The 14,298-nt window shown below is 36.3% G+C and overlaps 1 protein-coding gene across 3 annotated transcripts in view; it reads left to right on the top strand.

Annotated features, from left to right (window-relative positions):
* The window catches only part of LOC118189399 (unconventional myosin-XV-like), a 120,504-nt gene that overhangs the window by 18,242 nt on the left and 87,964 nt on the right, over positions 1–14,298 (top strand). For 2 of the 3 annotated variants that reach the window (XM_085817095.1, XM_085817094.1), the window contains exon 2: positions 3,064–3,177. The exons of the other annotated variant lie outside the window; for it this stretch is intronic. In XM_085817095.1, coding sequence (XP_085673221.1) covers positions 3,121–3,177 — 57 coding nt within the window. In that variant the 5' untranslated portion in view covers positions 3,064–3,120. The remainder of the gene's footprint in view (positions 1–3,063; positions 3,178–14,298) is intronic. 3 annotated transcript variants of the gene reach the window in all.

Genomic DNA, 14,298 nt, shown 5'->3' with positions numbered 1-14,298 from the left:
TAGAATGGTACATATTATACACATTAAATAGTACTGTTAATATTGACATGGTACATATTACACACAATTACTGAGACATGGGGTATATTTGCATGGTACATATTACACACATTTACAATTTACAGTTAAAAAAAAAAAAAAAAAAAATACAATTGCTGAGAAAATTAGCATGTTACATATTACAATAATATTAACATGGTACATGTTGCACACATTAAATAGTACAGATTACAATTACTGAGAAACTTAATAGTACTTAATTTCGTTATGTTCAGACTTGCAGAATTGCATTTACCTATTACCATATTCTGACTTGCATGACTACTATATGTTCTATGGTCATAATGTGATGAAATTTTAAAAACAGACACTTCAGATCATGCGCTCGAGATTTATTAAAGAAAAAAAATTAGTACAAGAAGTTGCCGATAGGTGGCGCTGCAGATCAACAAGATATTCTACAGATGTTCTATATGTGTGCCGTGGTTCTCCACAACTCTTTCCATTCGCAAAGAGTGTGTTCCACAGCGGAACGCAGTAAGTCCACATTAATTCCACGAACATGTCGAATAATTGCGTCTTTCAGATGTGCCAAGGTTGCTGGGTGTTCTCGGCAGACCCGATCCTTTAAGAATCCCCATAACCAAAAGTCGCATGGCGTGAGATCAGGCGAGCGGGGAGGCCAAGCTGTAGGGATACAGCGGCTGATCACAGGTGCATTGGTAAAAGTTGCCCGTAACACCTGTTGAACGCCACGAAGAATATGGGGAGGTGCACCATCCTGCAAAAATATCGTGTCCTGGAGGCGGCCACGTTGTTGCAGTTCAGGGATCACAAACGTTGTCAACATGTCCTGATACCGTTTTCCTCTGACAGAGCAAGTTTTGAACCCTGTTGGAGTCACCTCTTCAAAAAAATAAGGCTCAATGACGAATGTTGCAGTGAAACCGCACCATACAGTAACCTTTGGAGGGTCAAGGGCACTTGATGGATTGCGCGCGGGTTTTGACTTGCCCAAATGCGGCAGTTGTGCGTATTCACTTGACCATTCAGGTGAAAATGGGCCTCATCCGTCCAAAGGATGTTCCACGGCCAAGCAGCATCGACTTCCATTTTGGCAAGGAACTGCAACACAAATGTTTCCCGAACTACAGGATCCCCGTCGGACAGCTGATGACTATGGATTTTGTAAGGAAAATAACCGAGGATTCGACGAATCACACGTCAGACGTTCGTATAGGGCATATGAACAGCACGAGAAACAGTTAACACACTGACAACACCTTGTGGCTTGGCTAATGGGGTCCATGACCGCCAAAGCAAAGTCTTCTACGCGTGCAGATTCCACAACCTGTCGTCCTCTACCTGGTAAAATTCCCAGCTGTCCCGTTCTTTCGAACTTCTTCATCATGTCTCGTAAAGCGCGTGGTCCTCGGCGTAAGATCTTCAGCCGACGGAATGCTCTTATTGCAGCCCAGGAGTTCTCATCATTCTGGTAAGAAAGTTTCACTAATAGAGCTTTGTCTTTCAAAGTCGCCATTGAGCATCAGCGAGCTGGAAACAACTGCTTGTGCAAGGCCTATCTTCCACTTTTGTAGGGCTCATCTCTTGGATACGTTGCGCAGAAGCTTTATTTCTGCAAATCACGTTGCTGCATTATGGACATTACTAGTGTTACAGCGCCACCTATCGGCAACTTCTTGTACTTTTTTTTAATTGTGTGTGTGTGTAATAAATCTCGAGCGCATGATCTGAAGTGTCTGTTTTTAAAATATCATCACTCTATGACCCATACAACAATCTGCACAGGCTTCTGAGTTGGGGAAAGTTTAATTTGGATAACCCTGTACTTCTGTGGATCGTTTGTTGACTAAAAACTGATCTAGTCATGTGTTGGCTGATAGTGCGGTACAACTATCCTAATAAACAGCAACAAATTTTTAAAAAAGCGGCGTAAAAATTTGAAAAACATTCACATTTTGCGTAAATTTTGATTTAAACAAAATGTGATACAGTTTGTCTACTTCAATTTTTTCTTAAATATTTTTATCACAAAATAAGATCTTTATGAATTATTTGTTTAATTATAAGAAACAAATTTTATATAGAAATAAAAGCGTTTTTTAAATATTAATACTTTTACTTTGGCACTTAATTTTAGAACTCCAAATAAACAATTCGAATAATCGTGGGTCTACTGTACTTCCATAGAATTTTTCAACCGAAAAATAAATTTTCAAATAAAAAAGTTAGAAATTCCTAAAGTTATCGGTTTATTTGAAACCTCATGAAACTACTTTGGAATTCGAATACTCGTATACAATTTTTCTTTTACGAATGCGATGAAGCAATGTAACAGAATTACATGCAAATTAAAAATAGGAAAAAGGGTATGTTGCATTTTATTGAAACACGTTAATGTCTTAAAAATTATATTAGCCATGTAGCCTTCACCACAATGAATACAATTTTGCAGTCGCGCATAAAAGTTTGCTATTATATATAATAACAAGTTTGGTGGTTTCAGCAAGTTACACTATATTTCGACAAAACAAGCAGGAATATTTTCCAAATTTTTCCCGTCCGTTTCACTTCGTAGTTTATATTTCTTGATCTACTTAATAATTTTCGATTGGACGGCATGAGATCCGAAGTGTATGTTTCTCATCCCCCAGTAATCAGGAGCTTAAACAAGAAGAGTAAAATGCGCCAAGTTAATATTATTATAAATTATACAACTCTTATAAAAAAAACATGCAGACGATTCATGTACTGTGCTCAGATTCGTATTAAAATCTAAATTAGATCAATCCTAATATTTAATACACCTTCTGTTCCGGAAAGTTCAAGAAGACTATTTCTAGCATAGAAGGAATTTATTTCAGACGTACCCAAAGTATTAGAAATAAGATTAATTATCTGTATTAACATCATAATTGGTAATAGAGAAACTGAGTGAATATGTTGCATTCATTTTTGAAGCACGAAAAGAAAGGATTTTTTTCTCACGAATCATGTAACCGGAAACCATAATATTACCGATTTTTTTTTCCCCTTTTCCAGGAAAGGTTAAATTTCATCTGACCGGAAGAAGATCAAATAAAAGCACAGTAGGGCACAATGCTAAAGGCGTTCCTTGATGAAAAGGGGGCGTTGGCGTGGGCAGGATGCAGAAAGGTAAAGCTTGACCTATTTCTTCACTCTTTCGTTTTGCTTTTTTTTTTTTTTTTTTTTTTTCCCTGAGAAATTTAAAAGTTGTTGACTCTGAGTTAGATGGATATAAAGTTAGAAATATTATAACTGAAACTTAATCCATATTATGATGTGCAAAGATGTTTAAGATAAAACAATACAGAGTTCTAAAAACTTGCAGGTAATTTACATTAAATTTATACCACGGTTTCCAAAGAACTGATGTATTTACATACGATGTACTTTTTGATTCAAATACGTATATTCAGAAGTTTGTATCGCTTGATTTAATAGAATGTAAAAATAATAATAATAATAATAATCCTGCACTCGCAGGTAATATGTTTTAAGCGCTGTACATATAATGTACATAGCTTACGGCTGTACGTAGCTTCCTGAAGGCTGTACATATAATGCGATATCTATATAAGATGAGCTAAAAGCAGTAAGTTTGAATTCCCATATTAAGCATAGTAAGCCATTACCATTATAGAATTGGCATAATAGCCATTATCATAATGGAAATTGTACCATTTATAGAATGAAGTAATAATAAAATAAAATGATAGTTTTTTGTCCACCTGCAGGGTAAATTTCCCTTTCTCTTATATATATCTGAAAAAAGGGGATTCTGACATTTTAGTGATTGTTCCAGAGATGGTGTTGAGCCTCTCACGCTATAAATGAGCTTGGCCACAACGACAGAGGTAACCATGGTTATAGAAACTATGAGCTGTGTGGCATCTGGGTCCGAGGATTATGGACGCGTGTACGAAAAGCTGTCAGTGATTTGAGAGGAATTCTTCAGTATTTATCTCAACCATTTGCCGTACCCCCTATAATACAAGATCCCAAAATATGCTGACGATACTATCCGGAAACTCCTACAATAATAATAAATAATGCCCAAACGTTAAATTGATAATTTACAGTTTGGACACACTGGTGCAATTTATGCAACTAAAATTAAACTCAAGCAAATGCCGTGTCATTCTATTCAAGAGGTACGGTAGAAAAACGTAACACCCTCAACGGTTGTATGTGTTCATGTACGCATGTGTATATGTACGTACGTATGCACAGATATGCATGCATGTGCATAAATATATATATAATTTATTATTATTATATATATGTCATAATAAAAGCTAAGGAAATGACGGAACACTGTAGATGCGTGATTAGACCCATATTGAAGAAGAATTTTGATTGCGTAGTATTTAAAGAACTTGGCAGTCGCGGCAGTTTTAATTCCATTTTTATTTCCAATTGATATTTGTGGCCACAATCACTTGGCACTCTAGTCGTGCCTTTCCACAGAAGATTTACATTTTTGATATTGTTGAGATAGAAAGCAAGCCAGCGAAATCTCATCTTAGCAGAGTAGCAAGCAAAAGCTGAAGTGCGTAGTTATGAAGGATGGAAGTACGTGAAGAGAAAAGTTTTGGTTTACAAGGTCAGTTTCAGTTCTTAATTATTACGTCATCAGAGTTGCGCGGGCCATAGAGTGATCTAGAAATGACGCAATGCAGAGAAGTTATTACGATTTTAGAATAAAGAGGAAGAATTAATGTTTATAGTTATATTATAATTCTGATTCATATATTTTTATCTTACATATTTCGCCCCTTCAAAAAGAAAAAGGCATAGCGACAGAGAAGCCTTTTTAAAGAGAAAGAGTTAAAACACTAGCAAATGTTGAATAATAATAAAAAAAAAACCATAAATCATAAAATTTTTGTTCTGTAAAGTATAATTTATAAAGATCAATTTTTTAAATAAATTTTTAATTTTTAAGAGTCCTATTGAATTTTTCAGCATTTCAGTCCAAAAGTCTTTTTGTTTGAGAATTCACATAATCATAATTCTTCAGGGAAGGTTCTTGTTATCCCAGAATATCACAAAATAAACTTTTACATAATCATTACTTATAATTAAATGAAATGCACATAAATATTTATGATATTAATTTTCATATTGATAAATTATATTTTAATACCATATAATAATAGGAGTAAGCTTCAGAAATTATGGTTTCACCGTTATCATCTTTCATTTACAATGCCTGATTTTACCAAACTGGAAGCTTCGCAATACTTCTAAACAAACATATCCATCAATAGCGCTGTCCTCTTGAGCTAACCAGTGTGTTCTCTGCACTGGTGGCCCAGGGTGCCTAGACAGTTACTTGAAAAGGCCTCCGTTCCTTGCATTAAGGTAACTGGCCTTTGAGAACTGCACTAATACATTCCATAATAAAAAATATAATAATAATAATAATATAAAAAAATTACAAACACTCATAAAATGAGAGCCTCCAACATTATCTTACTTGAAGAGGGTGAAGGGAACAACTCTACAGAGGTAATTACAGGCCTCTGCTTAAGAACCCAGTACTCCCTCGACATACACTATACTTAACGTACAATCACCCATAAATTTAACATGCATTTACCATAATTTCACATTACATATCTGTAATAATTTCACTTATTTTTTTACACCTTTATTTTTAGAATAATTATAAAATTCGTATTCAAAATTCTCAACAAAATTTCAAAAACATAAAAACTTATCTTAGTATCCTTCCCTATGAATAATTTAAATAGCTTAAAATTCGTTACTTAATTTGCTCACACATAATTATGAAAAATTAGAAAAATTAATGAACAAGAATTTCAGATTTTCTCAAAACAAACTGCAGAAATTTTAACCAAAGTTGAAATGAAAACTATAGAATCCGCAGCACATTAAATAATTTAGTTCCTGAGCTAGATTCACACGAATGTAATAATTTTTGAGCTGTTGAAAAAGCGGAAGTGCAAATAATTTTCTGTCGCACATACTTGCAAACACTAACTCGGATCGACCTTGAACCCGCTGTAATGCTGAATCCCTAAACGGTAATTCACTGATGATTTCCTTTTCACTAGGCATTCGAACTTCTCAATTTATCGAGAGATTACTTTCAATCTGTAAACACTAAGCGTGATAATTTTTTTGAAGAACTTGCAAAACACGACAGCAGAAGAATGATCTGTTATTTTTTAAACACTGAAAAAACAATTTTGATGATTCACTTCTTTCACATTATCTTGGATTTATGACAAAACGTTGATTTGAAGAGCTGAATTAAATTTTCCATTGAGGTTTCAGGCTGCAGGAAACTATCCTGCCGGCTTAATTGTCATAATAAAAGCAAAGGAAATGACGGAACACTGTAGATGCGTGATTAGACCCATATTGAAGAAGAATTTTGATTGCGTAGTATTTAAAGAACTTGGCAGTCGCGGCAGTTTTAATTCCATTTTTATTTCCAATTGATATTTGTGGCCACAATCACTTGGCACTCTAGTCGTGCCTTTCCACAGAAGATTTACATTTTTGATATTGTTGAGATAGAAAGCAAGCCAGCGAAATCTCATCTTAGCAGAGTAGCAAGCAAAAGCTGAAGTGCGTAGTTATGAAGGATGGAAGAACGTGAAGAGAAAAGTTTTGGTTTACAAGGTCAGTTTCAGTTCTTAATTATTACGTCATCAGAGTTGCGCGGGCCATAGAGTGATCTAGAAATGACGCAATGCAGAGAAGTTATTACGATTTTAGAATAAAGAGGAAGAATTAATGTTTATAGTTATATTATAATTCTGATTCATATATTTTTATCTTACATATATATATATATAATTTATTATATAAATTAATTGAAAAAGAAAATGTAAAGCTAACTGGTAATTAGACGTAAGACCTATCTGGTCTCAAAAATTTTTGCGCATAATGCTGCAAAAAGATTTGAAAGAATAATAGTACATTGCAGCAACCTTGCTAAAAAGTTACCAGGAGCTGTAGCTCTACGAAATGTTGTAACATAGTACTACATAAACAATAAGAAATTTGTCTGGTAAAACTGGAAAAACTGTATAAGCGCGATAAAACTGCCAAATTTTAGTGCTGGAAGACTTGCTAATGCACGAAAAAAATTAATGAATCTGACCGTTGTGAAATGTGAAAAGTTAACTCACATGAAAAATAGATCGACGGAAAAAATATATATATATAAGTAAGTTACAAAAAACATGGATTATAAATGTCAATATATAAAATGCCTATACATAAAAAAATTAAAATTAAAAATTGCCAATATATAATATGCCTATACATAAAAATTAAAATCAGAATTAAAAAATAGAATAAAGACACAAAAAGCATCAAAAACAAGCTACAAAAACAATAATTAAATAGCGGAAAAATGGTAAATTAGCCCACTCGTACTCTCAGTTGGCTTTTCAATTGAACCATTGAAGCTCTTGTTTAATGCGAAAAAAAATTTTTATAAAAGAATATTAGTATTTCCGAAAACGTTTTTCTGGAATAAATCCTTTTTTGTAGCTCCACAGCTCTGTTTATTATATATATATATATTATATACATACATTAAGTACGTTTCTGAATCCGGTCCCGATAACAGAAGAGTACCCATGCACATAAACAGCCATCAGCTCCCAACTATGAACTCTGTTAAATGTCTTGGAATCATGTTGGATGAGCAGTTAAATTTTAAACAGCATGTTAGTTACACGCTCAATAAAGAAAATGCCGCCCGCCTACATGTTCATCTACAGTTTAATTGGTCGTAAATCGAGCATATGGGACTAAAAGTGAACTCTCTATGTTGCATTTATCCTCCCTATTCTTTTCTGCGGAGCTTCAATTTGGTCAACAGCTCCAGAAACGTACCGTAAGAAAATCTGAATTTCTCAAAATAAAATTCCCAGAAACATTACCAGCGCCCCTTGGTTAGTGCGAAACATCCGTTTAAATCAAAAACTTGATATCCCATATGCTCAAGATTTCATGCTGATGAATGCCCGCAATTTCTGCAAATCTGACTATCTGAGCAAGTTCTGACTATCTGCATTTTATTAATTTAATAAATTATGATTCAACGATTCTGTACCCCTACAAGCGGCCAAGGACGATTTTTCACAATGCATCTTATATACATGAGCATGCACAGTTCGTGTATATAGTGTAAATAGTTGATACATTCTGAAATTAATTCAACTGACAAAGCACTTTTGGACTTTGTATTTCCTGGCAAAGCAGGATATGGACTTTGCTTTATTTTCCATCTCATTATTCATGTATTTTATTCTATATTTCATGGGTACTCATTAATTTTTTTTTCGTTTTACATTTTTTTTTATTTCCCTTTGCCCTTATGCTGTTGCTATGTCATATATCCTACGTTCTGATTTAAGTTTATTTTTTGTACAACGAGACAGTTCTGCATTTTAAAGCTCTGTCGCACGTAGTGAAACAAAAGCCTCGTGCGAGGTTTCATGTTCTTAACCGCAAAATATTTCAGGTTACGGGTGTTTTATTAGATGTCTTGTGGTTGCTTGCTAAGTTCTTTTTATAATAATTTAAATAGCAAAATCAAAAAGCAAGAATCAATATTTTTCATATATAACATCTTTATTATTCTTTGTAGCCCTCGCTAACTCCTTACTGATTGTAAGGATCTTAAGTTTTACTAACGTTTATTTTATTTTAAATCTTTACTATCACTTCTTATTTTCTACTTCCGGCCAGAATTATAAGCGTTAATGAATTTATGCAAAGTTTGTCTGGCGAACGCCAAGTACTTAAGTTGTGGCTTTTTGCCAAGCGAAAGAGAGGAAGCAGTTAGTCGAAGCAGGCCGCTTACCTAAGAAGTTTTACTCAGTTACTGGTTGCCTTCCAGGCCAGAGGTTTAATCCTCTTGATAATTTTAAACGTATTGTAGTGTTCACAGTTCTCTGTACTACATACGGCTTCCTGTTAATATAAGGCCAATCTTCCACGTTTATTATTTCAAAGTTAAAGTAGCGTTTAGTTATATTTTTTATATTCTTGCGTTTAGACCACAAGTAGTGAGTCTTTGTATTCCGAAGTACGGAAGTTATTGTAAATAGAGAAAAATAAAGGGTTTTGTATACCCTTCTTGTGTATCCTGTCTACTTCCCACAATTATTGAACATAGCTTTAGTAAGCTCTCTGTTCCGAGTCAGGTCCTTGCATGTTCCCGAAGAAGGTAAGACGGAACATTGAACCTGATAGTGGCGCCCAACGAAGAAGAATAACCATGGCCGAGTTTCAAGAAGAACCTGTGCTGCCTGCAGAAACGGCTCAGAATCCAGAAATGCCAGCTGCCGCCCTGGAAGAATTTGGTTACATCGTCCAGACCATGCGCGCTTCGATGAAACCAGAAGCAACATTTAACGGAAACTCACCGGTAACCAGTTTTTTGGAAAAATTGGATAACCACTTCATGCTCTACCCCGTGCACGAATTTCAAAACGTTACCTTAGTTACCAGCGCTTTGAGGGGCCAAGCGCTTAATTGGTTCAAATGTATAGGCAGAAGTCTCTTGGGTCAAGCAGGAAGTCCCACCTATACTTACGAGAATTTCAAGACTGCCCTACTAAAAGCCTTCCCTGTTGTAAGGGATCGTGCGAAATTAGAAACGGAACTTTTCAGTATATATCAGCAAAAAATCGAAAATCTCTCAAGCTTTATTTTAAGAAAAATTCACGTCTTCAAAATCTTGTATGGAAACCGTCCGGATCCTGAGATAATTCAAGTGATTTTGCCGAGGTTACTGCCCCAAGTGCAAGACTTTATTGAATTAAGAAATCCGACTACACTGGAAAAGTTATTTGAGCTAGCAATCCAGTTTGAAAGTAGAAGAACGGCGGACGTTGAAAGAAGACGCCAATATCAACAGCGAAACCAATTTGGTGCGCCAAGACTACAGCAAACTCAAGCACACGGCTACGGAAGCAAAGCGAATCAGTGGGCAAGGAACCCCGAGCATTCAAAAACAGCCGGCGAACGTCGACAGTTCAATAGCAATCCAGGAAAAAAGTCTCAACGCCAGGGGAAAAAGAAGGAAAGCACGGAAATGAAAAATAAGTTAAACTAAAACGGATTTCTGCTGACGGGAGGGTGCGGAAATCCGAAGGCCACGAAAACCCCTCTTCCTTCAAGTTAAATACAGTAATGGTGAAAAATTTGACTCTTCCGAAGATTGAAGTGTTGGTGAATAATATCCCAGCCACCGCACTCCTGGATACAGGCGCGCAGTGTTCCTGTGTGGCAGAAGATTTTTTTAGGAAGTATTTTCGGAAATACCGCATATATAATTCGGATAATACGACAGTGTTAGCGGCGCAAGGAGAAAAATGTAAGTGTATAGGTAAAGTACCGCTGTATGTCCGTATCAAGGACGAACAAGTAAAGGTGATGTTTTTTATAGTAAAGAATCTGCAAGCACATATAATCTTAGGAATAGATTTTCTTTCAGAGGCACAAGCAACGCTGGATTTTAATGAAGCGTCCCTTAAGCTGACAATGAAACCAGTTCGTGCAGAAAAGGCTGATCCGCCGATGTTAAATCTTGACCACCTGCCTAATGACGAGCATGGAAGAATCCGACAAGTGGTAAGTGAATTTGCTTCGTTATTTAGTGATATTCCAGGATTTACTCAGGTTACTAACCATAGTATTGACACCGGAGATTCAATGCCAGTTCGCCACAAAGCATACCGGTATGATAAGAATAAGGAAAAAATTATAGAATGGCATATCACCGATATGCTACGTAAAAAGATCATAACGCCCATCTCAAGTAGTTATGCTAGCCCGGTGGTTTTATGTAAGAAAAATAATGACTATCCTTTGACACATCCAAAAAGGTGGAGATTCGCAATTGACTACCGTAAATTAAACTCCATAACTAAATATCCGGTATATCCGTTACCTATTATTGAAGAAATTCTAAGGAACATAACATCCACCAAATATATGACGACTTTAGACTTAACGACTGGTTATTTTCAAATAGGGGTTAGACCTGAGGACATGCCTAAGACTGCTTTTATAACCAAGTCTGGCACTTATGCATTTTTGCGTATGCCGTTTGGCCTTTCAGGGGCGCCGGCAACATTTTAGCGATGTATGGACATTGTGTTAAGACCTGTTCTTGGAAAGTCCACATTTATCTATTTAGACGATATCATTATTACTAGTGATAATCTCGACCAACATGTACAGGATTTAAGACAGGTGTTTTCTTTATTAAATGAGGCCGGTCTAAAAGTTAATGTCGAAAAGTGCAAATTTGCAGCCCCTGAATTAAAATATTTAGGTTACAAGATATCTCAGAAAGGAATACAGACTAATCAAAAGTAATCGCTGTACAAAAGTATCCGACTCCAAACACGGCGAAGAAGCTCTCTTCTTTTCTAGGACTTTGTTTATATTATAGGTCCTTTATAAAAAATTTTGCAGCTATTGCTGAACCATTCTTAAAATTAAAAAGGAAAAACGCAAGATTCTCGTGGACGGCCGAAGCCAATAGTGCTTTCAAAAATTAAAACAAGCTTTAACGCAAGCCCCTGTGTGGAAATTTCCTGAAAAGGATGAGAATTTAGAAATTTCAGCCGATGCTTCGGATTATGCGGTAGGAGCGGTACTTTCGCAAAATCAGCAGCCCGTGGCATTTTTTAGCCGAACTTTAAATCAAACACAAAGAAACTATTCCGCGACCGAGAGAGAGGCATTTGCAGTTCTGTTAGCAGTGCAAAAGTTCCGAGTCTATTTTGGAAAGGCGCCAATAACAGAGTACTCTGATCATGCGGCGGTAACTATATTGTACTCAGGGAAAAACTTATCCCCAAGGTTAATAAGATAGGCACTCAGGCTACAAGAATATAATCTGGTAATCAAGCATACCCCCGGAAAGGAAAATATCGTAGCAGATGCCCTATCCAGAATTAAAATAGATGAAGAAGGTAATACCGTAAAGGTGGCAATGCTCACAGCATGTACAATAAATTCCCGAGAAACTGTAATAACCGAACTGGGTAAGGATCCTGAGTTTGGAAGCATTTATGAGTATTTAAAGGATCCTGAAAATTTTACCCACCAAGATATTGTGGCGATAAGAAATAGGGCGGCCCATTACGAACTAATAGATGGTCTATTATTCTATACAAAAACTACGAATTCCAAGAACGAATTTCGACCTGTTATCCCAGCTAGTCTTAGATTAAATATCCTGCAGGAGCTCCATGACAGCCCTTTAGCTTCTCATGCTGGTATTCGAAAAACTATCCAACGCGTACGCGAGGCAGTCTACTTTCCTGAACTGCAAAAGTTAACAAGGGCGTATGTCCAGTCCTGCCCAACATGTCAAGCAGTTAATTATATTAATTTCCGCCCGGCCGGGTTTCTAAATAGTATTAAATCCGAATTTCCAAATGAAATAATTGGCATCGATTTATTGGGCCCTTTCCCAAAAAGTCAGTTAAATAAAAGTGGCTATCTCCTTGTTATGGTTGATCATTTTAGTAAATGGACCGAAATTGTTCCCTTAAAACGAGCCTCCGCGAAATTAGTTACTGATTCTATTTTAAATAAATATATTTTAAAATACGGGGCGCCCCTAAAAGTTATATCGGATAATGGTCCTCAATTTGTAAGTAATGTATTTGAAGACATGTGCCAAAAACTGGGCATACGTCATTTAAAAATGGTCCCGTATCGGCCGCAATCAAATATAGCGGAACGGGTCAATAGAAATATAGTGAAAATTATCCGTAGTTATGTTAAAAATTTTCATAAAAGCTGGGATAACTATGTCAATGAATTTGCTTTCGCCCTTAGGACCGCAAAACATGATACAACGGGCAAAACTCCTGCTGAGTTATTTTTAGGCAGAAAGATTATAACGCCGTTAGATAAATTATTTTATGTGCAACAAAGAGCCCCAGAGTTTAAAATGGGTGATATAGAAAAACTAATTAAGGAAGCAAAGAAGTATACTGAAGTAGCACAGAGAAAACAAAAACTATATTATGACTTGAAACGACGGGGAGTAACTTATAAAGTAGGGGATGAAGTTTTAAAAATTAAGCATTCACTTTCTTCAGCACCAGAAGATAAAACTGCCAAATTTTTTCCACGATTTGAAGGACCATATGTCATAGAAAAAATAACTCACGCTGTAGTAGTGTTAAAAGCTAGAAATGGTGAAACCTGCTCCGCAAACATTGATCAAATCAAACCCTACTATGATCGTAATAAAATGCAAATATTTTCAGATCTTTTGCAGGATCCGACACGGCAGACACCGCAGGCACAAGCTCCAGAGGTGGAAAAACGACAAGTACAAGGGCAAGCCATTAAGAGGCAGGAGCAAGTGAAAAGAAAATTTCCCCGCGGAAAAATTGAAGGGAGCAAGAAAAAGAAGCCGTTCCACCGTCCAGAAAAGAGAGTTCACGAACACCCCCAGAATGAAGAAGGGAGAAGGACGACGTATGTGAAGAGAACCAGGAGAAATGGCGGCAACTATAACCCGGCTCTAAAACGGAAGATCTACTCATCCGACAGGACTCTCCGCAGCAAATGTCGCCGAACTGCGGAAGGGCCATCAGCGGCGGAGGAAAAGTTACAAGGAAAATTTGAACGGCCAGCAACGAGGTCCAAGCAGGAACACGAAAGAAGTTTCCTGGTTCCGCCAAGACCAGCTGCCATCAAACGGCCAAGACCATTGGCAGAGGAGAAGAGGAAGGTATTCAAGGGTGACCGAACTGGAGAAAAAAGAAAGCATCTAGAGGAAGGCACTGGAAGGGCGAGCCCGTACAAGAAGGAGGATAAATCAAACAACAATCTGTACTACCTTTCAGGACTGGGCCCAGAAAAGAATGTCCGAATATCACAAAGATAAGTAAAATTTTATGTTACTTTGCAAACTTAAGTTAATCTTTCATTCTTACTGCAAGTGGCAGATTTCAAGAAGTTTTACCTCATGCGAGGTCTACCTTTATCGCCAAAAGGGCGAGAAATGAGTTGTTACCGATTTTAGTATTATGTTTTTCAATTACTCGCGCGTAAAACTAAAGTTGATGTATAATAGCGTTGTGTAAAGACTTAAATATTGTAAAAAGTTATTGTATAAATATTATTTAAAACATACTGGCAAGAAAGAAGTTTTTGTCTGAAAGACTTTTTGAAATGTAGTATTTCAATGTAGAAAGAATTGGCACTTGCTTTGAAAAGAAT

This window comes from Stegodyphus dumicola, chromosome 5 (genome assembly GCF_044657685.1).
Source record: "Stegodyphus dumicola isolate Sdum_Otavi_A_Nest chromosome 5, ASM4465768v1".
Classification (NCBI taxonomy): domain Eukaryota; kingdom Metazoa; phylum Arthropoda; class Arachnida; order Araneae; family Eresidae; genus Stegodyphus; species Stegodyphus dumicola.
The sequence above is the reverse complement of the archived record's forward strand: the minus strand, read 5'-3'. Positions and strand labels throughout refer to the sequence as shown.